The sequence below is a fragment of the Filicampus tigris genome, chromosome 17, assembly GCF_054856515.1.
Source record: "Filicampus tigris isolate MCC_2025a chromosome 17, RoL_Ftig_1.0, whole genome shotgun sequence".
NCBI classification, from domain to species: Eukaryota; Metazoa; Chordata; class Actinopteri; order Syngnathiformes; family Syngnathidae; genus Filicampus; species Filicampus tigris.
In genome coordinates, this window is record NC_141233.1 from 15,580,915 (window position 1) to 15,601,552 (window position 20,638).

General features: G+C 48.6%; 3 protein-coding genes across 7 annotated transcripts in view; 1 reads left to right on the forward strand and 2 right to left on the reverse strand.

Moving 5' to 3' along the window:
* On the reverse strand, nucleotides 1-5,631 carry LOC147133647 (septin-5-like). Of its 2 annotated transcripts, XM_086057150.1 has the most exons (13): nucleotides 5,521-5,631; nucleotides 5,095-5,117; nucleotides 4,303-4,617; nucleotides 3,541-3,637; nucleotides 3,379-3,465; nucleotides 2,815-2,938; nucleotides 2,601-2,735; nucleotides 2,236-2,353; nucleotides 2,004-2,105; nucleotides 1,811-1,907; nucleotides 1,270-1,432; nucleotides 1,070-1,172; nucleotides 1-287 (listed from the first exon to the last, which is right to left on the reverse strand). In XM_086057150.1, the coding sequence occupies exons 1-13, from the start codon at nucleotides 5,564-5,566 to the stop codon at nucleotides 225-227; spliced, it is 1,473 nt and encodes a 490-aa protein (XP_085913276.1). In that variant the 5' UTR covers nucleotides 5,567-5,631; the 3' UTR covers nucleotides 1-224. The 2 variants fall into 2 exon arrangements, with proteins under 2 accessions (XP_085913276.1, XP_085913275.1); XM_086057149.1 differs by having other exon boundaries at nucleotides 1,811-2,105.
* LOC147133648 (uncharacterized) overlaps nucleotides 2,790-20,638 on the forward strand; it is a 21,885-nt gene continuing 4,036 nt past the window's right edge. For all 4 annotated transcript variants that reach the window (XM_086057159.1, XM_086057160.1, XM_086057162.1 and 1 more), the window contains exons 1-6: nucleotides 2,790-6,142; nucleotides 6,223-6,280; nucleotides 7,673-14,193; nucleotides 16,126-16,287; nucleotides 19,414-19,800; nucleotides 19,904-20,133. In XM_086057159.1, the coding sequence (XP_085913285.1) occupies nucleotides 14,171-14,193; nucleotides 16,126-16,287; nucleotides 19,414-19,800; nucleotides 19,904-19,913 (582 nt within the window). In that variant the 5' untranslated portion in view covers nucleotides 2,790-6,142; nucleotides 6,223-6,280; nucleotides 7,673-14,170 and the 3' untranslated portion in view covers nucleotides 19,914-20,133. The remainder of the gene's footprint in view (nucleotides 6,143-6,222; nucleotides 6,281-7,672; nucleotides 14,194-16,125; nucleotides 16,288-19,413; nucleotides 19,801-19,903; nucleotides 20,134-20,638) is intronic.
* Nucleotides 5,248-13,004, reverse strand: LOC147133649 (LIM domain kinase 1-like). The gene is given in 16 exon segments (XM_086057146.1): nucleotides 5,248-6,839; nucleotides 6,842-7,068; nucleotides 7,135-7,292; nucleotides 7,555-7,610; nucleotides 7,688-7,874; nucleotides 7,985-8,050; nucleotides 8,123-8,182; nucleotides 8,549-8,680; nucleotides 8,749-8,835; nucleotides 8,918-9,092; nucleotides 9,167-9,414; nucleotides 9,499-9,604; nucleotides 9,671-9,838; nucleotides 9,913-10,022; nucleotides 10,660-10,798; nucleotides 12,600-13,004. Coding segments are annotated over 16 exon segments (2,205 nt in total). The 5' UTR covers nucleotides 12,644-13,004; the 3' UTR covers nucleotides 5,248-6,597.

A 20,638-nucleotide genomic window follows, 5' to 3' on the forward strand; every position in this document is an offset into this window, starting at 1 on the left:
TCGTTTGTCGCCTGCTCCTTCCAACACTTTTTATTTGCCTTGTCACTTCACCACGACGGCCACTAGGCGGCAGTAGAAAGAATGACAGTTGATGCGTAAAAGGTGCAAAATGAAGAAGCGGGACATCGAAAACAAGACATGCAGATGCTTCCGTCAAAGGGAACCCGAGCAGAAGTCACATGGCTGTTTCTCACGTGTTCTTGGTCTGATTGCAGCTTGTTGTTTCATATGCGGCTGCTCTGCATCTGCTCCTGAATCCTCTCCAGAAGCTCCTGCATCCTCCTGAGCTGCGGACGAACAGCAAAAGGTCAACAACAAGACAAAAAGAGCAGCTCGAGCAAGTACCCGCAACTTCCGATTCACGCGTGGCATTTGCATTGGCCATTCGTGGGTGTGGGCTGCCGCAGGTCATTTTGACACTCCTCTCCAATTCAGCGGCTGAATGCATTGCCATTAACTGGATGTGACTGCAGGTGGAGGAGTTCAACAGGCGGGGGCGCTATGCACTAGGTTATTGTATTCGGTGCTGCAATGCTAAATTTGATGTTTTCCGAGAGGTCCCTGAAGTGCACATGAATGCGATTGGCATACGTCTGTTGTGTTGTTTCGATGCGAAATGCTATTGTTGATTTAGCACGTCGTGTGTTAGATTGGCTGACTTTATTAACATAAAACAAGACAGGTGCATATGTAGAATGTAGTAGAACAATGGATGGTGGAATCTGGTGGACGTTAGCTGACAAACTGGAGCGGCAGCCGGCAGTGAAATGACGATAAGTACTGTTTATTTTCTCTTGCTTCTCTTCTGTTTTAATCAGCAACGTTGCTGCGGTGTTAAAAGGCACTGTTAGGAAAGAGTGTGCTCAGGTGCATACATGTACATTTACAGTTCATAATCGTTCTGTAAATGCAGTAAATATAAAAGTTTTCAGCATAGATAGGTGCGGCTTGTATAAGTTTTTTTCCCAAAATGTTCTAAAAATGGAGTGGGTGCGGCTTATAGCCCGGAAAATACGGTAATTGAGTCATTGATGAAAAAGTGATTGAGTGCGCAAGACGAGCTCCGTACCTCCTGGTCTTTCTCAAAGATGAGTCGTTCCTTTTCCGTGTCGAAGGCGGCGAGCGGCAGCGGGACGTCCGCGTCGCTTTCTTCTCGATACTTGTCACGCAAACTACCCACAAGTAAGGGCGGGGGGGAAGAGACGAGGCCATGAGGATGCAACTGTGGAGTTTGATCTGGATGGCGTCCCGTTCCCTCCCTCCCACAACCTGCGCTTGCGCTCCTGGACGACCATGCGCGTCATGTTCCGGATGCAGTGCGCCCGGTAGTTCTCGTAGTGGCTTTCGCGGGTCACGTCCTTCAGGTCCTGCATGTGCGTCCTCACCAGCATGTCCCGCAGAAGCAGGAAGTCCGAGTGGGCCGGACTCTCCACTGGAACACAACACACGCAGGAAGTCCCATCCAAGGTACGCGTTCAACAGTCTCGGCTTTGATCAAAGCCGCTTTCCGTTTTGTGGAAGCGGCCTGGATAAGGGTTCGAGAGCACCTTTGAAGTGACACTGAAGACGTCTTGTAAATATGACACAGCACAGAGAAGAATTTTGGTGGCAATTTGACAGAAATCGGCAAGTATTTGGAAGGAGGCTCAGAAACGGTGAAACAAAGTGATTTTTTTTTTTTATGCAATATTGTCTTTCTAACGAAAAATGAATATCTGCCGCCTTGCCTACTAATGATCGGTATCGGCCCTGAAAAAAAACATATCGCTCTAGCAAATAGCAAGGTGACGCTTAAGCAAAGAGCTGCTACCTTCGACCGTCCCCCAGGGGTAAGCGCGACCTTTGAACCTGCGGCCTTTACTCTCCACCAGGACGTTGCTCCCGATGACGGCGAAGGGGACGCTGTCCTGCGCGCACACACACACACACACACACACACACAACAACACGCCGGCCGTCACCCGGACGCCTCGCGAAGCGTCGGCCGGCAGCCTCGCAAAAACCTTGAGCAGCCGGTCCCGCCTCTTGAAGTCGTCGTCCTCGTCCGAGTCGCAGTCGGCGAACTGGTAGATGTTGATCCCGAAGCGACGCAGCTCCTCGCGGATCTACGGTGCCACGTAACCGCAAAATGAGCGACAAGTCACTTTTTTCACACGCGTTTGGCCGCACGCCGCAAAAAACGCTAACGGCCGATGGAGCGCGCGTTAGCGTTAGCATTAGCGCGAGGGCCCCTACCTTGATCTTCTTCTTGCACACCTCGGCCTGCGTCAGGCTGTCGGCTTTGGCCAACACGGGAACGATGTTGACTTTGTCGTGCAGGGCCCGCATGCACTCCACGTCCAGAGGTCGCAGGCTGCGCGCGCGCGCACACGCACACACACACACACACACACACACACACACACACCAACCCAGTGGTACCTTGACTTAGTAACGTCTCAACTGCCACAACAACGGTAAACGATGTCTGAAAGTGGATCGCCGACCGCGATGGTGGATTAACGGGTTGGAGTGGACGAGCTTGGCGACGTGACGGAATGAACGAAGCCTGGCTACTAGCGTAGCAAGACGCGACGTGACGAGCGCGTGGCGCGGCGTACCCGTGGCCGTAAGGAGAGATGAAGTAGAGGCAGCAGTGCACGCGGTTGTCTTGGATGTTCCTGCGGTTGAGGCCGCTCTCGTCTCGGAAGAATTGATCGAACTGCTGCTCCACGTAGTCCTCCAGGTGCTTCCAGCTAGCATAGCACGCGGGAAAAACAAGGCGTCAAAATATGGTGACGGGGCGGGCGGGCGGGCGATCGGTTGTTTTGAGACCTTTGCATGTTGTTGACGGCGTCGCCGAAGCCCGGCGTGTCGATGATGCTCAGCCTCAGCTTGACGCCTTTCTCCTCGATGCTCACCGTGTGCTTCACCATGCTCACCGTCTGACTGATCCGCTCTGCGCACACACGCCTTTGATTGCAACAAGGGATTCGTGGGCGCCCACTCGCTAAGCAAAATCGACAGCCGTTTTGATCTCCAACTTCAAACTGTGCAACTCCTCGGAATGTCAACAGTAAACCTTCCCCGACTTCTGTCGTCGTCCATCCATCTTTGTCGGCCTCCTTGACTACTAATAATCGGTATCAATATCGGCATATGGGGCTATCTCTACTCCTAATCTCCTAATTTTATGTTTGTGCATTTTCTGGACTGTCAATTTGGAATCGTGTCCTCTTTCTGAGGAAAGGGTTGGAAATTTTTTTAAAAAAGAAACGTTTTTTGTCCAATTCATCAATGAATTGAAAAGAAAATCATGGATGGATTCATCAACAATTGAAAAATTCAGAGCTAATTTGTTCGATATTTTGCTGCAAAGGATGAAAATGAGCCGCTGACCTTCGGCGTTGGGAATCTTTCGGTCTTTGTAAAGGTCGGTGAGGAACAAGCTGTTGATCAGCGTGGACTTGCCCAGGCCGCTCTCCCCTGCCGTGTGGATCATTTTTTTTTTAGCGTTATCATCACCAGGGATCCGAGTCGTGCGTGTGTGCGAAGACTGACCTGCGACCATCAGCGTGAAGGTGAAGCCTTTCTTCACCGTTTTTCGGTGAACTTGATTGGGCAACGCGGCAAAGCCGACGTACTCTCTGTCCTGATCCTGAACAAACACAACAAAAGCCAGTGAGCGGCGCCTTGAGATACGAGTGAGCCCACTTTGGAGTTTTTCAAGATGAGAGCTGCCAATTTGTCGGCTTTTTCAAACTTTTTTGAGTCAAGGCACATTTATTTCATTGAAAAAATCCCACGGTCCACCAGCAGCTGAAATTGTGAAAAAATTTAAAAAAGCTTATTTTATTATTTTTTAACATTGAAGAATGACGTTATATCATAACATCTTGAATAGGAATTAAATGAACACAAAGAAAAAAGTATTTTTAGTGTGAAACATGGCCTGTTTGGATAAACATGCGTCACTAATTCGCTTGTCTCTAAACAAAGACAATTACCGGCAGCTACCTGCTGCTGCCACCTGCTGGTACGGAAGAGTACTACAATGTATTAAAGACATGATTACGCTGCCAGGCGCTGGACCGCGCAGGCACACAAATGAGATAATTTCCCACGCCACACCTGACAATATCTCGCACAGTTTGGATAAACACTGGTCTCGGGCAATGACACGGCAAAAAATGTGCCGTAAGTAGGGTGGCGCAAAATATCATTCCGCAGGCCGTGAGTTTGAGATCCCTGATCGACACAGTGTTGCTATATGTTATCCTGACACAGCAGCTGCTAGCATGTTGCCATTTGCTGGGTTCTCACCTCCGGCGAGTCATAAGGGTCATAGCATCCCCAGGGGCTGCGCGGGCGGGAGGCGGGGCTAAGCGGCGAGTCCAGCGAACGCCGAGACACGGGCGTCCTCCCGGCGGGCGGGAAAGACCATTCGAAGTCCCTCGGCGCTGCCGCGGGGGAGGGCCACGGTGGCGGTGTCCCCGGGAGACCGGGATGCCGCCCGTTGGCACCCGCCGCCTCCGGCCCGCGCTGGGCTAGGGGGAGGGGCTGCCAGTCGGGAGGCGGGGCCCTGCCGGCGAAGGGGAAGTGGATGCCGTCCTCGTCCTTCACGCGCAGACTGGAGAGCTGAGACGGGAAGAGGCGGAGTTATGCAAATGCGATCACAGGCACATGCGGGGGGGGGGGGGTGTTAGGGTGGTGAAATTGTAGTTAGCATGACAATCACTCTGCAATATAATAGCAGAGTGTTCAACTTAAGGACGCCCTCATTTTTTCAGTCCGTGTAACTTCTGGTTGTCTTTTTGCTTGGCCTGAGATTTTTCTCAAGTCAAGTGCGTGCCTCGTCAGCAGAAAGGCCGGCTCGAGTCAAAACTTTGGCTGCCGCAACACGAGGTCAGGTGGGCTCACTGAGCCGCAGACTCCAGCAGGCCCCGCCTGGCCGGCTTTTCGCCGTCATCTCTCATTACCCACGAAGCTTTGCAGCCGCTTAATCCCGCTTCTAATGCCAGGATGGGGGGTGGAGAGAGATTGAACTCACAGCGCACACTCTTCAAACACGCATAACAAACACTACCTTTGCGGACAAAAGCTCATGGCGCTTACCTCCTTTTCTGACAAAGTTGCAGCTGTTGGTGCGCATGCACACAAACACACACATAGACATACACGTCAACGTATTGCCGATAACAAAAACATGAAAGTTGGCGTCAACAACACTTACGACATGGAATTAAAGTAGCATTTCCAAGCATCGTGTATGCATAACATGTTTATAAACAGGTGAGAACATAAGATTACAAAAACGTGCCTGCAAACAAAAGGCAGGGATTGTGGAACCGCACAGGTAGTGTCAAGAAACGTATGACTAGAGTAACAGAAGTATCGCTGTAAACATTACAAGCAGGTAGCAGCTAGTATGCAGGAAGGTAAAATGCTGAGGAAGGTGCACAGTATTTATGCGAACTCATCCTTAATCCCACAGTGCAAATTCAGGAAGTAGAAGTGGAAATTTGGCACCTACTAACATACCTTTGCTGTTGCTGCGAAAGCGAACCGGTGAGGACATGTGCTCCATGCTGGCGACACCAAAACAACGCGCACGCACGCACGCACGCACGCAACACACTCGCGCTCCACTTACGCACGTTCAACTGGACTGTGTGTGTGGAAAGAAGAGTGCGCGCGCTACGGCCGCGCTAATCTGCCGTGACGTCAAGTGGCTTCCTTACGTGAGGAGACGCTAACTAGCTAGCAGGACGCTCTACGTTCATTAACAAGAATGTTACGAGGTCAAAGAGTTTAAACCATTTGAAAGCCAACATACGCCGTTAATGAACAAAATAGGGTATAATGTCACAGCAACTATTTAGTCCGTGTTGCTTGTTTCCGAATTTAGCGCTTACCTCAAAAAGCCGAAAAAGTATTGGCTAGTGGCTAGCTAGCTAGATTTGGTTTGGTAGTTTGGTCAAACAACTCTAATAATGTTGTTAGATTCCTACGTTTATTGGTAATTCATATTTCACTCGATAACTGTCTATGTTTAGCTGTTAATGAGCAGAAATGAGCACGCCATAAATGTAAATTCAGAATAATTCAGCACACATGAAAAGGGTATCTAACCTAAAACGTCACAGATGGAGGTCCTTTGATCGTGAGTTTGCATTTCATGCTTTTCTTTTGCTCCAAGACTTACAAATACAGTATTTACAGTCCGTAATTGTTTGTCTGCAGCTCTTCCAAACTTCTGCACGAAAGGGCTCATAATAAATTCAAACCCAAATGACAGAAGGTAAGTTTCATTTGATTTGCGTGGCAGCCCCGAGCTAAGCTTATCTTTGAACTGCGTGGGTTGTGGGCCAAATTGTCATTAGTATTTTCTGTGAACCCTTTTTTCGAGTAACTTGTACAATAGTTGAACAAACTATTACCCTTGAGTCTGATTTCAAAAGTACTTATCAATCAAGTTGCTGTGTATACGCAACACTATGATGAGGTGATTTGCATTTCAAAATATTGCGCATTCATGTGCTTTCCTGCGGCACGACATGTCGTGTCGTGTGGATGTCTATTTGACTGGGTGATAAAATGAAGTAGTCATTGCAAAGATTAGTCGTGCTGCGTGGTACTGTTCCACAAAACTCTGCGGAGTATTCTGGACCGTCTAGATGGGCCTGCAGGCAGACTGTTGACTTGTGAGTATTCTGTTTGGCTTTGGGTTTCTCCTGAGTGGTTTTGTACGTGTCCGTAACTTTCAGGTGTCGGACACCAATAATCTGTAGACGAGCTGCCGTTCACATTTTGTTCTGCAAGTTCTTGATGCAAGTGCTCCCAAGCGTTGTGAGGTTTCAGTTTGCGCTTTGAGGACATTGTTGATTGTGATTGTTTCCATCGTCCGGAGATGTCTTGGAACTCTGAGATTGTGGAGATGAAGCGGACATGGTTTCCAGTTCTGAACTGTGTTGGCGGTCGTGCCAGAAGGTTCTGCAGAGCTGCTCCATCTCGGAGCGGAGAGGCAGGCCGATGTCCAAGTGCATCAGCAGATTCTCCAGCCACTCCTCCAGCTTGGAGAAGGAAGGCCTGCGACAGTTAAGTCAAGATTTCAGTCCCAGTATTTGTGCTGTGGTGAACGTGTGCTGGGGTTACCTTTGATCAGCATCCACGTCACAGCAGAGGGCAGCTAGTGGAAGGAAGGCCAAAGGGCACTGTGAGGGCTGGTGCCGCTCAATGAAAGCAGCCACGTTCAAACCAAAGTCGTTACGCCGAGGAAGGAAGTCCGGGTCAGCGCTCACTCTTCCTATGATCTGAAAAACAATCGGAGCATTTCACACATGTACTGTATTTGCACATATGACACATTCCGTATCGTTTTGTTTGCTCACTACGGACACGAATTGGACAGCATTTGAATTTGAACGATTCCAATTTTGGTTGGTCGGCTGGTTTAGATTCTGGTTCCAAACAATACATAGAGCCACATGGAGGAAAAAAGGGAAAATCCAGTGTTATGCAGCCTTTGTGTCCTTGGTAATAGGTTCATGCATCTTTTGAATTCTACTTGCCCACCTCACATATCATGATTCCGAAAGAAAAGATGTCCACACGCTCATCGTAGCTTTTCCCTGAGAGGTGTAAAAGTGGCACAATGTGAATCACAGTTAAGTGAAGATATTATATTTTATAGTTGTTGAAGGGTCACCATGGATCATCTCTGGGGCCATCCAGTAGGGGTTCCCTACCACCGTGTAGCGCTTCCTGCGGTCCGGCTTGCGGAGCGCCGACAATGTTCCCTTTGGAGGTTGATCCAGAGAAGGCGTCCTGCTGCGATTCCTCTCCGCAGTGACCAAACGAGCCAGACCAAAATCCGCCACCACCACGGACTGATTCTAGACGAGGAAAAAGCAACTGCTGTGAGTTGACCAGTCATTTTTGTCCTTTTGCAAAATGTTACAAAACGTCATATTTAAGGACTTAAAACTAGAACCATCAGTTTTACCTCTTTGACCAGGCAGTTGTGTGAGTTTAAATCGCGGTGGATGACGTTCATGGAGTGTAAATATGCCTAACAAGGAGAAATGTTATAAGGTGAGATGATGGCTTTGTCATAGACCCCTCTTAGAGGATAAAGCCTCACCATTCCAGCTGCAATGTCTTTGGCGTAACTCACTCTGACGTTCCACAAAAAGTTATTGTCCTAAACCAACCAGATGGAGATCAAACATTAGCATTATTAGCATGCCTTCCACCACCATCGGATCAACTCGACAATCACTCGCTGATGCAGAAACTTAAGTGACAACACAAGTCAACAAACAGTGTAGCCAACATTCCATAGTTTGGTTGGTTTTGGTGCGGTATCTACAGTAATGGTTTTGTGTTTTCTTTCATGTGTTTCTATTGTCAAAAGTTGTTCCCGACCATTTTTGGTGCCCTCCTGTTGGGGTACCAAAGAGTGGGCCGTTCCGCCTACCTGATGCTCAATTCCTCACTGTGCCGTTATGAGTTGAACACGGCCTGTCTTAAACATGTAAGAGTGCGCAAGGAGAAAAATCTGCGTTACCATTTTGGCAATGGTTTCTCTGAGCGTTCCTCCCTGGATGTACTCAGACACAAAGTGTATGCGCTTCTCCTTGTAAAATAGTCCAATGAACTTGAGGACATTGGGATGATCCAGACAGCGCATCACCTTTACCTGGCGACCAGACTCAAGATCAATGAACAATCAACCAAGAGCGAAGCGGTGTCACGAAGGACATTCACCTCCTTCAGGAAAGTCTTGTGCGTCTCCTCATCAAAACGTATCAACTCTTTCATCACCATCACCTCTCCTGTCTGCTGATGTGTCACCTTCACAGCCGCATGAAGATCACAGTGTGCATTTCATCCCGACATTTCTTTCGCGATCGTGAGATCATGGCCCCTACCCTACCTTGATGGCCTGTCCGAAGAAGCCTCTGCCCAGCACTTCGCCGTGGATGAGGTCCGAAGGCCTGAAGATGCGATGGGTTCGATCGCCGGGGTCGGTACGCAGAGACTCCGAGCGCACCATGTCTTTCTTTTGGGATAAGAGTGACAAGGAAGACTTTTCGATGCTGCAGCTGCGCCTGAAAGAGGAAGCCGAACTTAGCCAGACAAGACGGCTTTGCTGAATGAAAGACAGTCGGGAGGTAACGTTTACAGGATGTTTCGGGATCGCATCCCCATGGCTCCTTGATGGTGAGGCGAGGAGAGACTCGTTCCGATCGGTTCCAGCGTCTCCCCCGCCGGGCCAGGCTCCTCGTCCAGGTTTGGGAGCGTGCGAGTCGAAGGTACTTTTTCACAGACACAGTCGAGGTCATCGTGGGTGTTGGCGGAGGTCTTGGGCCGTGGATTGTGTTCAACGGTCAGCTGCAGTGGTCTGCTCGTGTCCTGGATCACATGAGCTACCTAAAGGAAGCAAGGTTGCTCTTAGGTTGGCTTCATTGTGTCTGATTTACCGCTCACGGACGGTTTCATTTAGCCATCTCCAACCTCGTTGGGGCAAACGTTGTGGACGGGAATGCCGTTGACTTCCAGGATGTTGTCTCCAACGTGGACCGAAGACAGTAGGCCAGGACCGAGGGTGTCCGAGTCCAACCTGAAGGAAGAAGAGGAAGGATTGGATTGGTGGTAAAAAGACTGTAGTTTAACAACGTTGACTCACGCTGTCACGGTAACCAAAGGACCGCCTCCTTGGCTGAGTCCAGTGGCCACCTTCAGACCTCGACGGCCGTCTGTCTGTGGAGGAAGTGAGACCAGCGCCAGCGTGTGGGGGCTCTTGACGGGTAGCAACGAGGGTGATGATGCTGCGCCCTGACTGAAACACTGACCACTGCGAGACAAACGTCAACTCGACACACCAAAGGAACTCAAAAAGATGTCAAAGATAGAAGCGTGTTGGCTTACCAGAAGAGTTTGGAATGTTCCACAAGCGTGTAGCTGTCTCCATCGCCAATGAATATCTGACACCTCTTACACGTGAAGCATTCGGGGTGGAACTTCTGCTCTCCAGCGACCTGTAAGTACACGCAGTGTGTTTTCCACAGGTGGACTCTTGCAGTGCGACATTGATGGAGGTCATGGTCGGACATGCCTTCTCGTCATGCATCCCTGTCTTGTTTTTGTCGGTAATCAGAATTTTCGGAGTTGACTCTGCAAGCCATGGTTTCTCTTTTGGCCGTCGTTTTTGTTTAGATTTCCTGTCTCCTATTCATGTCTCGCGTGTCTTTGGTTCTCAGTTTTGGGGACTTGTGATTCTTCCGTCCCACTCCTCGGTTTGCCCTTCCGCAATGCATGCAGCAATGTTTTGAGATTCCGCTGCGCTTCCGCTTTGCTTTGCAGTCCCTCGTCTGCTTCCCTTGGCCCACCCCACCACAACGAACGACCTCGTGACAATTTCTGCTTCAAGGCTATGCAGTGCTGTATTGTCGCAAGCTTTTCATAGGACATGCTTTCACGACTTCACTAGACAAACAAGCTTTTGTGCTAATCACAGGAAGTCACACCAATTTGCAGAAAATTTGCTTGAGGCTAGATCTTGTCGATTCGCCGAATGCACACTTAGAACATCAGTGGTTGCGTTGACAGTGAGTCGGCTTAATCTTTCAGTACGATGTCGTCGCTCGATATCACAAAATGGATGGTTGAGATCACCATGACGAGTCCCGGTTGGAGCGTCTCGGTGCAGCCGTGACACTTCTCGCCAAAACGCTGCCAGTAGTGCTTCTTGCAGTACAGTTGTCCGTCTCGCTCGTAGTACCAGTGAGACAGGATGCAGCTGCATTCCCAACACCTGCGCACAAGAGGGCAGCAGAGCGTCATCACGAGAAAGAACGGCAACTCCCAAAAAAAGTCATCTTCAGGTGAATTTCTAACTGCGGCCAGTTTACATGTTTCATGGAAACGTGGTTGAGGGCTCTTAATAGTTTTCCATGTGTGGCATGTGCTCCCCGTGGTCGGGTGGCTTTTTTTCAGGGTATGCCAGCAACGCCCCACATTCCAAAAGTAGGCTATTGTGCTTTGGCGCGAATGGTAGCCGTGTCAATTGTCTACATGTGCTCTGACATTGGCTGGTGACAAGTCGGTTGTCTGTATTTGCCCTGGCATTGACTGGCGACCCATCCAGGTTGTACCCCTGGTTCTTGACCCAAAGTCATCCATGCCCCTAAAAAGCGCAAGTGCTCTAAAGGTTCTTAGTCAACAAGGTGCCCATTGATCATTTCGGTTCCCACATGAATAGTCGCGTGAATTTGTGTCGTAAATCATGGCAAATTTGAATACAACGTTGATGGTGTGAAATCACCGCGATTCACTTGGAGCCATTTTGTCATTTCTGTCGACTGAAAATGACATCACGACTGCTCACAACGAACGATCACGGCTCAGATTCAGAAAACAGGTCAGCCGTGATTGGCCGTTGTGAGCACTTGTGATGTCATTTTCAGTCGACAGAAGACAAAATGGCCGCCCCCAGAGATGGATAAAAACGAGTGCATTTTGCTGCTTAATTTATATTCCACAAACGCAAAATCAATCAGAATGCCGTGTTTCAACACGTGGGCCTGCTGGGAACATATTCTTGAAAAAAAAATATGGTTGGGTCGACTTCCGCTTTAAGCAAACAAAGTCGCCGGACTTAAATTCAACAGTATATACGTTTATGTAATTGCGCGAGAGTGCCTCAGTAGGTATAGTCTGGGTGTGAGCTAGAACAATAGAAATTAATATCCACCATAAAATAGTTGTCGTGGCCAATCTGCAAAGGAGCACAAAAGCGGCGGGCGGCCACTTCCTGTACGACTCCACCTCGTTTCCTCTCCCGCCTCAGCCGCGAAGGCCGCGCTGACACAGTCGCCGAGTCAAGCGCCGCACTAGCCAGCCGTCTAAAGCGGGGCTCGCACATGCTTCTTTTTAACAGCTCCACTCATTTTTCAAATGTCTGAGCCCACGACCTTGTCACGTTTCCTTCGTGTCTGTTCTCAGTGTTCTCAGTGCTCACATAGCCTCCAAATAAGAAGCCGAGCGTGCCTGCTTCAAGCTGTTCACTTGTCGTTCCTAGCACAACAAAAAATGAAAATGGCCCATAGTATATTTCAACTCCAGCCTGTTCCGCCAAACCACATAGTGAATAATGGAAGTAGCTTGGTGCTCAAATATAATGTCAAACTCCTTAAACGGGCGAAGGGAAATGAGCACAAACATGGTAGTTCTAAACCTTCAAACAACCGCTACTTGAACACGCCGAGAGCAGCATCACATACGAGGAGATTATACGGCAAGACTCACAAGCAACTTGCAGCAGCCAATCATATCGCAGTGTGTGTGTCCTGTCTACAACTCCAGTGGGTTTCGTGATAAGCCCCCCCCCCCCCCCTCCTGTTTTTTGGTGGAATCAGTTAGAAAGGCACGTTTACAAGAGCGCCACCCATCACTCTTGAACAAATCCGAAAACCTCAAAAGTCGAGATGTTGCTGTTCACTTGCCCCATCCAGGAAGTGTGTGCGCCCGCGCGCGTGTGGCAACTCGTTTGCGCGGTTGCGCCAGTCCGAGTTGCACGCGCCCCCTCGGCTGACACAACCACGCCGTCCGCTTACCGTCCTTTTATCCCCCGTCGAAACCTCTGGTCCCGCCGAGACATCCTGGCGGCGCCCCCGTCAACGCTTATCCTCTGAAAGTTGGCAGAAGAAGCGACAGACGAGCACAAAGCGGCTCCATGCGCTCGTGTGGAACTTCTTGTGCCAGCTCGCACAGGTTGGCTTTCCTCTGCGTGCGCGCTGACTTCCTGCCAATGTAAGTGGCGGGGGGAAAAAAACAACAAAAAAAGCGACCCACTGACACCAGATGGCGGCTCTTCCTCTGATGGACTCGTCCCAGTTTAGAACTCTTGACTCCACCTTGCCGGTCCTGTTACATCCTGCTCAGGATCCACTTTCAAAAAGTCAAGTCTCATCTGGAGCTTTCTTTGCGGAAGTCACATGCAATCCGCCTCTGAGTGTTTGTGTGTGCATGTGTGTGCGTGCCTTTTTTTGCCTCGGTTCATTCGCCACAACAGGACAGATTCATGATGGGAGTTTGCAGTTTCCCCCCCCCAAAAAAACAACAAAAAAAACACGTTCACTTCAAATTGTTCATGTCCTCCACATTTCAGCCTCTTGACGGTAAATCTTTTCCGATTTCTGTCGTCCTCTATGAAAGCAGACCGATTATCTTCCCAAAAAGACATGTTCGAACATCTTTTACTTTTGAAAACAGTAACCAGAATTTTTGTAGCTTTTCCGATGGATGTCATGGACCAAACCAGGAAGTGGTACAGTCCGATTGTGTGTGTGTGTGTGTGTGTGTTGTACATTGCTGACATGTGAAATAACGTCCGTGCTGCAGCCTTGTTCATGAGTCGATATTTTATTTGAAAAGCGCCGTGTACAAAAAGTGCGCCAATTTGCTGGCACTGAACATGAAAATGTTTCAAGGAAACGAAACAAGAGGCAAAGTTACGAGAAGTTGTGACTTGCGAGATGCGATTCATTTGCATCTTTTACATGAAATAAAATTACGTTCACCAGCATTGTGGGAAGCAAACGTTCCAAAGCGTAACACAAAAATGATATTCAATCGTTAACTAAATACATAAGAAGCTGACTTTCTTCTGCTCTTTGTCACTATAACTTAGGACTAATAACACACAAACAGTAATGCACAGTAGATTGAAAACACACACATGCGCACGCACACACACACACACACACACACACACACACACTTGGATGATGTTTAAAGGAGGCTCCTTTGGTATCCGTCTGGAATATTATTACCTCACAGTTGTGGTGTATTTGAGTACCTCCCGTTTGCTGTGTCTTGTTGTTGATGTGTAATTAATCATTGTCAGCTCACATTTGGCGTGTGTTATTCCTCATCAGCAGTGTCAAAGGTCGGCCGGGTCTTGAGCACATGATGACCTCCCCCAAGGCCAGCCGCTGCGAGACATTTCCTTGGTGGAGGTTCACAGCAACATCAGCAGTTTGCGCTTCCGCTTACGTGTTACAAACAGAAAATGAGTTTTCTTGACTTCAGTGCGTCTAAATGATTTTTTTTTTTTTGTTTGTTTTTTTGTTTTTTTTGCTCGAGGGAATCCTGACGGCGGCGGCGAGCTGCTGACGTCTGCCGGATGCGCCGAAGCTCCAACGGAAGGTAGGACGTTTTTTGGTCTGTGATCAAAGTAGCACCGCTGTTGTTGCAATGAGGTCACATCCTGTCCGCCGCTCTCACTTCCTCCTTCGGCCGCAGTATTTGCCCTGGCAGCCGCCGCCTACAACAATACCGCGCACACAATTGACCCCTGGATAGTTGGACACAAGCAGTCATTTATCCACCGTGTCACTTTTGACCCGAGGTATGTGCCTCAGGTGTACAGCTCAACATAAGAAAAGCGCGCGAGAGAGCTGGAAATGCTGACCGCGCGCGGCGATGTCACGTTTACGATGCGTCCCAATCATATATCGGAGCTTTAGATTGGCCATGTCATCGGTTTCGTAAGGTTTGTTTTATTGAAAAAGGCTACACCATAATCAGTAGTTGAGAGTGAGCCCCCCCCCCCCCGCCCCCCCCCCACGGTTTGGGGAGGGCTCCCGTTTGATGAGTGTGTGATGGTTACCTCTGTAGGCTCCAGCTCCCAACAGGTTCTGCATTGCGGCGTACTTGGCTGCCTTCTGCGCGCTCGCTGCAGCACACATGGAAAGTCAACACTGTTATTCGGAAGTCTCTGTCGCAATCGCAGTGGGCCGTGTCTGTCCGGCTCAGCTGGAGCGCTGCCATATGGGCCATATGGGTATTGCCACACCCACAACAAGTAAGGAATACCCCCCCCCCCTTATCAACTCTTAACATCTACTTTGCGGGAGGCTTTGAACAAGGATTAAGTTAAGGGGTCAAATTACGGGTTGAAACCACTAATAGCGTGGCAAGTTTGGGTTTCAAACAAGTGTGAAGGTTTCAAGAAGGGGTCAGGGTTTTCAAATTTCGGTTTCAAGCCAGGGTTTGGATTTCAAATTAAGATTCACTCGAGTTGTAATGATGTTACTTTGTGCAATGGGAACAAAAGTTTGTTCCCACAGTTGGAAGCATACAATTCTTCTCATGATATGAACACGATTGATTGATTGATTGATTGATTGATTGATTGATTATGAGGTGTGTCGCAATCCTTTGTGTTGTTTGAATGAAGCGTGCCCATTCCAGAGGTGGAATATCTTACATTTCTGTGCAGCTCCCGCGTATCCTGCGGGGAAAAAAACAGGAAGGACAAAGTTAAGATGTTGCTCACAAATGTGTTATTCTGTCTTTTTTTTCTGAGCATATTCACCAATCAAATATGACAAGCATTCAAGTGCCCTATCAATACTGCATTGGTTCACTTTTGTGATATCTTAATCACACAATCAATCTAAACAGTACTGATTGTGGATATGATACAGAAGAGTCTTTTGGATTATAAGAGATTTTTTTTTCAATGACTAAGAAGTCCATTTTATAAATTTGTTTTTGGGGGGGAAAGGATAATTTGGAGGTGTCCCACTTCTGTGCGTGTCATTTCAAAATGAATTCCAAATGAAAGAGAAAACACGAGACAAGCTCAAACAAGTCAAGGTTTGTTTACCGGGATAGCCTCCAGTAGCTGCTCCACCAAAGCCGTTCATAGCACCCCCTGCTGGACAAACAGACTCACGTTTGACTTTTGATATGTCAAATCTAAAAATCTTTTTATTTATTTTTTATCTTTCATCTTATATTGCAATTGCATATTTGTCCATTCATGAAAAGTTTACTTTTATGAGCCTGGGACTCTTGAAAATTGAGTCCCCTAATTTTTGCACCTGTTAGAGCCCCCTTAGCACCGCCTGCTAAGCACAGATAGCTCTTAGGCGGACGCTTGTGACTCACTGGATCATCAACATCAGCAGTACAGCAACATTTATGTTCAGAACCGGGCTAAAAGTTGAAGCTCTTCAGAGTTCACAATTCTAAACAGCTCAGTTACGTTGTTGTACGTACGTCAGCTTTCATTTTGTTTACCTGGTCCATATCCTGCTCCTCCAAGGGATGATCCGTATCCTGATTTTGCAGGTTTTCTTGCTCCAAGTGCTTGTCCACCAGGCCCATATCCCGCAGGGCCACCTACCGCTGGTCCACTTCCAGCCGCTCCTGGACCATACCCTCCGATTCCAGCACCCCTGGGATCGAAGCCATAAGAGCCCGTCCCAGTTCCCCCAGGGCCATAGCTGCCAGGTCCGACTCCATTAGAAACAGCACCTCCTGTTGGAAAACATGCATGCAGTTTGGGATGAAATATTAGCATATTGTTGTGACCGTGTATCCACATTGTGATGCAAGATGTGATCTTACCGGGTGTCAGGGATTTTCTTGTGCCGAATTGTTGGCCACCTGGACCAAAACCACCTAAACCTGGACCGTTACCACCTGGACCGAAGCCACCTGCTCCTGCGCCGGCAACACCAGGTCCAAAACTACCTGTTCCTGCACCACCTGGACTGTAGCCGCCTGCTCCAGCAACTCCCGGTCCAAATCCACCAGTTCCCATGCCAGCAGCACCTTGTGTGAAGCCTCCTGTGCCCTTGGTAGCACCACTTGGTACCAATCCACCTGTTCCAGTGCCTGAACCACCTGGTCTGAAGTCACCACCAGGTCCAAAGCCACCTGTTCCTGTGCCAGCGTTCCCAGGTATAAAGCCTCCTGTTCCGGCACCACCCGGTCTGAAAGCACCTCCAGGTACAACACCGCCGGTTCCTGTGCCAGCACCATTAGGTCCATAACCACCGGTTCCTATGCCAGCACTACTGGGTCCGAAGCCACCACCTGGTCCAAATCCACCTGTTCCTGTGCCAGCACCACCTGGTCCAAAGCCGTAGCCAGTTCCGCCAAGTGATGATGAACCGTAGCCTGTCGTACAGAGAGAAAAAAATCAAACTACGCCTTCACTTTACATGTTTAATGTAAGACAAAGATGCTGTGATCATACCAGATTTGGGAGGCTTCCTTGTATCCAGTCTTTGACCTGCTCCACCAGTTCCATAGCTGCCTGGTCCTGTGGTGCCACCACCTGGTCCATAGCCACCTGTCCCAGTTCCAACACCACTCAATCTTGCTCCTGCTCCCGCAGTGCCAGGCCCATATGCTCCAGCACCGATACCACCTGCTCCGAAACCTCCTGGACCGGAACCGGCTCCAACTGCTCCAGTTCCGTAGCCACCTGGCCCAACACTATTTCCACCAGCTCCTGTCCCGTAGCCTACAAATAAACAATGTTTTTTGTTTTTGTTTTTTAGTGTTCTCGAGGTGAAGGCCTGACTGGATGTTTGTCAATGTCAGCATACTTTTTGATGGTTTTCCAGCACTGTACCTTGAACCTGAATAAGAGAACATACCATATCACTATAACGTTTACTTTTAAGGACTTTTAAAGTACAGTGTTTTCAGAAATGTAATCTTACCGCCATATCCCCCCAGACCACCGGCAACACCACCATAACCTGGTCCTCCTCCCAAACCTCCTGGACCCGCTCCAGCAGCTCCAACTCCAAGGGTTCCAGTTCCACCAAGATTACCACCCACACCCCTGCCTCCTGTCTTGGCAGCAAAGGCTCCGGGTCCACCACCATAACCGCTGAGCCCAGTACCATAACCTCCAAGCCCTGTACCGTAGCCTCCGCGACCGGCACCAAAACCTCCAGGTCCACCATTGCCACCAGGTCCAACTCCACCTTGGCCTCCTGCTCCAAAAGTCCCGTATGCTGATATGAAGACAAAAATTTGATGAAATCATATCACGTGAAAGCAAGACAGTCCTCAAAGAAGAGTACAGTACTTTTGCCTGGTTTTCCTCCTTGTCCTACACCAGCGCCGTTCGGAAAACGTAGACCTGAGATGGAGCAAAGACTTAGACTGCACATTTTTTAAAATGTCTGTCATCTTTATCTGCAAGTAAAATATAATTTCCATACCTCCACCTGGCAAAACCCCAGCTCCACCAGCACCATAACCTATGATATATGACGGGTGAAATGGAGAAATCTTTTTGCAGCATTGGCTTCATTTTATACTTTTCACATATTTAATTGACCAGATTTAATTGTGTACTTTTCACACGGTTCATTTGTTTTGAAGCAGCTCACTTTTTCCAGGTTTTGTGAGACCTGATCCAACTCCGCCAGGCGCCATGCCACCAAGACCCATTCCGACGACTCCTGGACCTCCGCCAACAGCACCAGGTCCAGTCCCCAATCGGCCTGGACCTCCTCCAATTAGACCTGTTCCTGTCCCAAGTCCTCCTGGACTAGCGCCAACACCTCCGCGACCACCATAGCCACCAGGCCCAACGCCAAATTGATTTCCTGAACCTAAGTTCCCATATGCTGATATGCAGACAAAAACAGTTAATTTAATGGATTCTTTTTGGGGGGGGGAAACAAGAAAGTCCTCAAGCAAGGTACCATTGCCCGGTTTTCCTCCTTGTCCTGCACCAGCTCCAGCCGGGAAGCGTAGACCTGGGAGGGAGGAAAGAGTTAGACTACACGTTTTTAATGTCTGTCGTTTTATTCTGCAAGTCAAACATACATACCTCCACCTGGTAAAACACCAGCTCCACCAGCACCATAACCTACGATTGATGATGTGTGAAATTAATATGTTTTTACAACTTGGACATCATTGTGTACTTTTCTCACAATTTATAAGCAAGTTTATAAGCAGCTCTCACCTTTGCCAGGTTTTGTGAGGCCTGTTGCTACTCCGCCAGGCCCGGTCCCGATCCTTCCTGGATCTCCTCCAAATACGCCAGTTCCGCTCCCAACTACACCTGGACCGCCACCAAGTCCAGTCCCGAATCCTCCTTGACCTCCTCCAACCACACCAGTCCCACCTACTCCCGGACCAGCACCAACACCTCCGGGTCCGCCATAGCCACCAGGCCCAACGCCACCTTGGCTTCCTGGTCTGAAATCCCCATATGCTGATTGGAAAACAAAAACTCAGCTCAACTCAACTCATCTTTAACATTGATTATTGGATGAAATGCTTTCACATGGGGAAAATGTAATCTTCTAGGAAAGTACTTTTGCCTGGTTTCCCCCCGTGTCCTACACCAGCTCCATTCGGGAAGCGTAGACCTGAGAGGGAGAAGAGTTCAACTACATTTTTTGATGTTTGCCATTTTAATCTGCTAATAAAACGTAAATGGTATACCTCCAGCTGGTAAAGCTCCAGCTCCACCAGCACCATAACCTATGATTGATGATGAATGAAATGTAGACTTTTTTTTTGTGCAATTTTGATATCATTGTGTACTTTTCACACAGTTCAAGGAACATTTTTTTTTAAGCAGCTCACTTTTTCCAGGTTTCGTGAGACCTGTTCCTACTCCGCCAGAGCCGACCCCGACTCCTCCTGGATATCCTCCAATTCCACCAAGTCCAGTCCCAACACCTCCTGGACCTCCTCCGACTACACCGGGTCCGGTCCCAACTCCACCTTGGCCTCCTCCGACTACACCGGGTCCGGTCCCAACTCCACCTTGGCCTCCTCCGACTACACCGGGTCCGGTCCCAACTCCACCTTGGCCTCCTCCGACTACACCGGGTCCGGTCCCAACTCCACCTTGGCCTCCTCCGACTACACCGGGTCCGGTCCCAATTCCACCTTGGCCTCCTCCGACTACACCGGGTCCGGTCAGAACTCCTCCCAGACCTCCTCCAACTACCCTGGTGCCACCTCCTTCCCCACCAGGTAAAGTTCCAACTTTGGTCCCATCTGGATTGTATGCTGTATTGAGGACCACATTAATGGATGTTGATTCTTTGTTAATGTTGTTCCTGTGTTTCTGTAAAAGTATCATGTAGATGACAAAAGGGATAGAGGCACCTTTGGATGGTTTTGGTGTTGCCCCTACTGCAAGTGGTGTGCCTCCGAGTCCAAATCCAGTTCCAGTTCCTGCACTGGTTGGAGCTCCTTCAAGTTCGGTCTGCCTTCCTCCTGTCCTACGTCGACCATCTGTGCTTCCATCAGGACCTGCTTCTCCCTCTCCCTCACCAGGAGTATCACCTCTTGGGACTCCTTTAGGTAAAACACAGCCTCCATTAAATGAATGAATAAAAAATATTTTGATCATTTAAAAAAACAGCACAAAGGCATAGGCTGAAGCTCATGCTTATTTTTCGCCTAGCCTTTTTTATATGATCAACCCAATCAGAACAATTGACTCAAACATTGCTCAATAATGATATCAAATAAAAATAACGCAAAGCAACATCAACCTTCATCTCATATTTTTCACTAACCGCACTTTTAAACAAATGTTTCAACTCCAAAATTGTCTGCCATGCTTTCAGCTCATCATCCAAATTGTTCCATACTTTCACACCGCTTACAGACATACATTGATCTTTTATTTTAGAATTGGTTTTTACTTTCTCAAAATCTTGCTGCCCTCAAAGGTCAGATCTTGGTTCCCTCTTCTTAGACATATTTTCTGTATGACTAGGCAGCAAATTGTAATGCAAATGCAATTAAAAGGTCTAAGGATGATCATGTTCAAAAGTGTCAGTGAGTCACCTGGAGGTTTGAG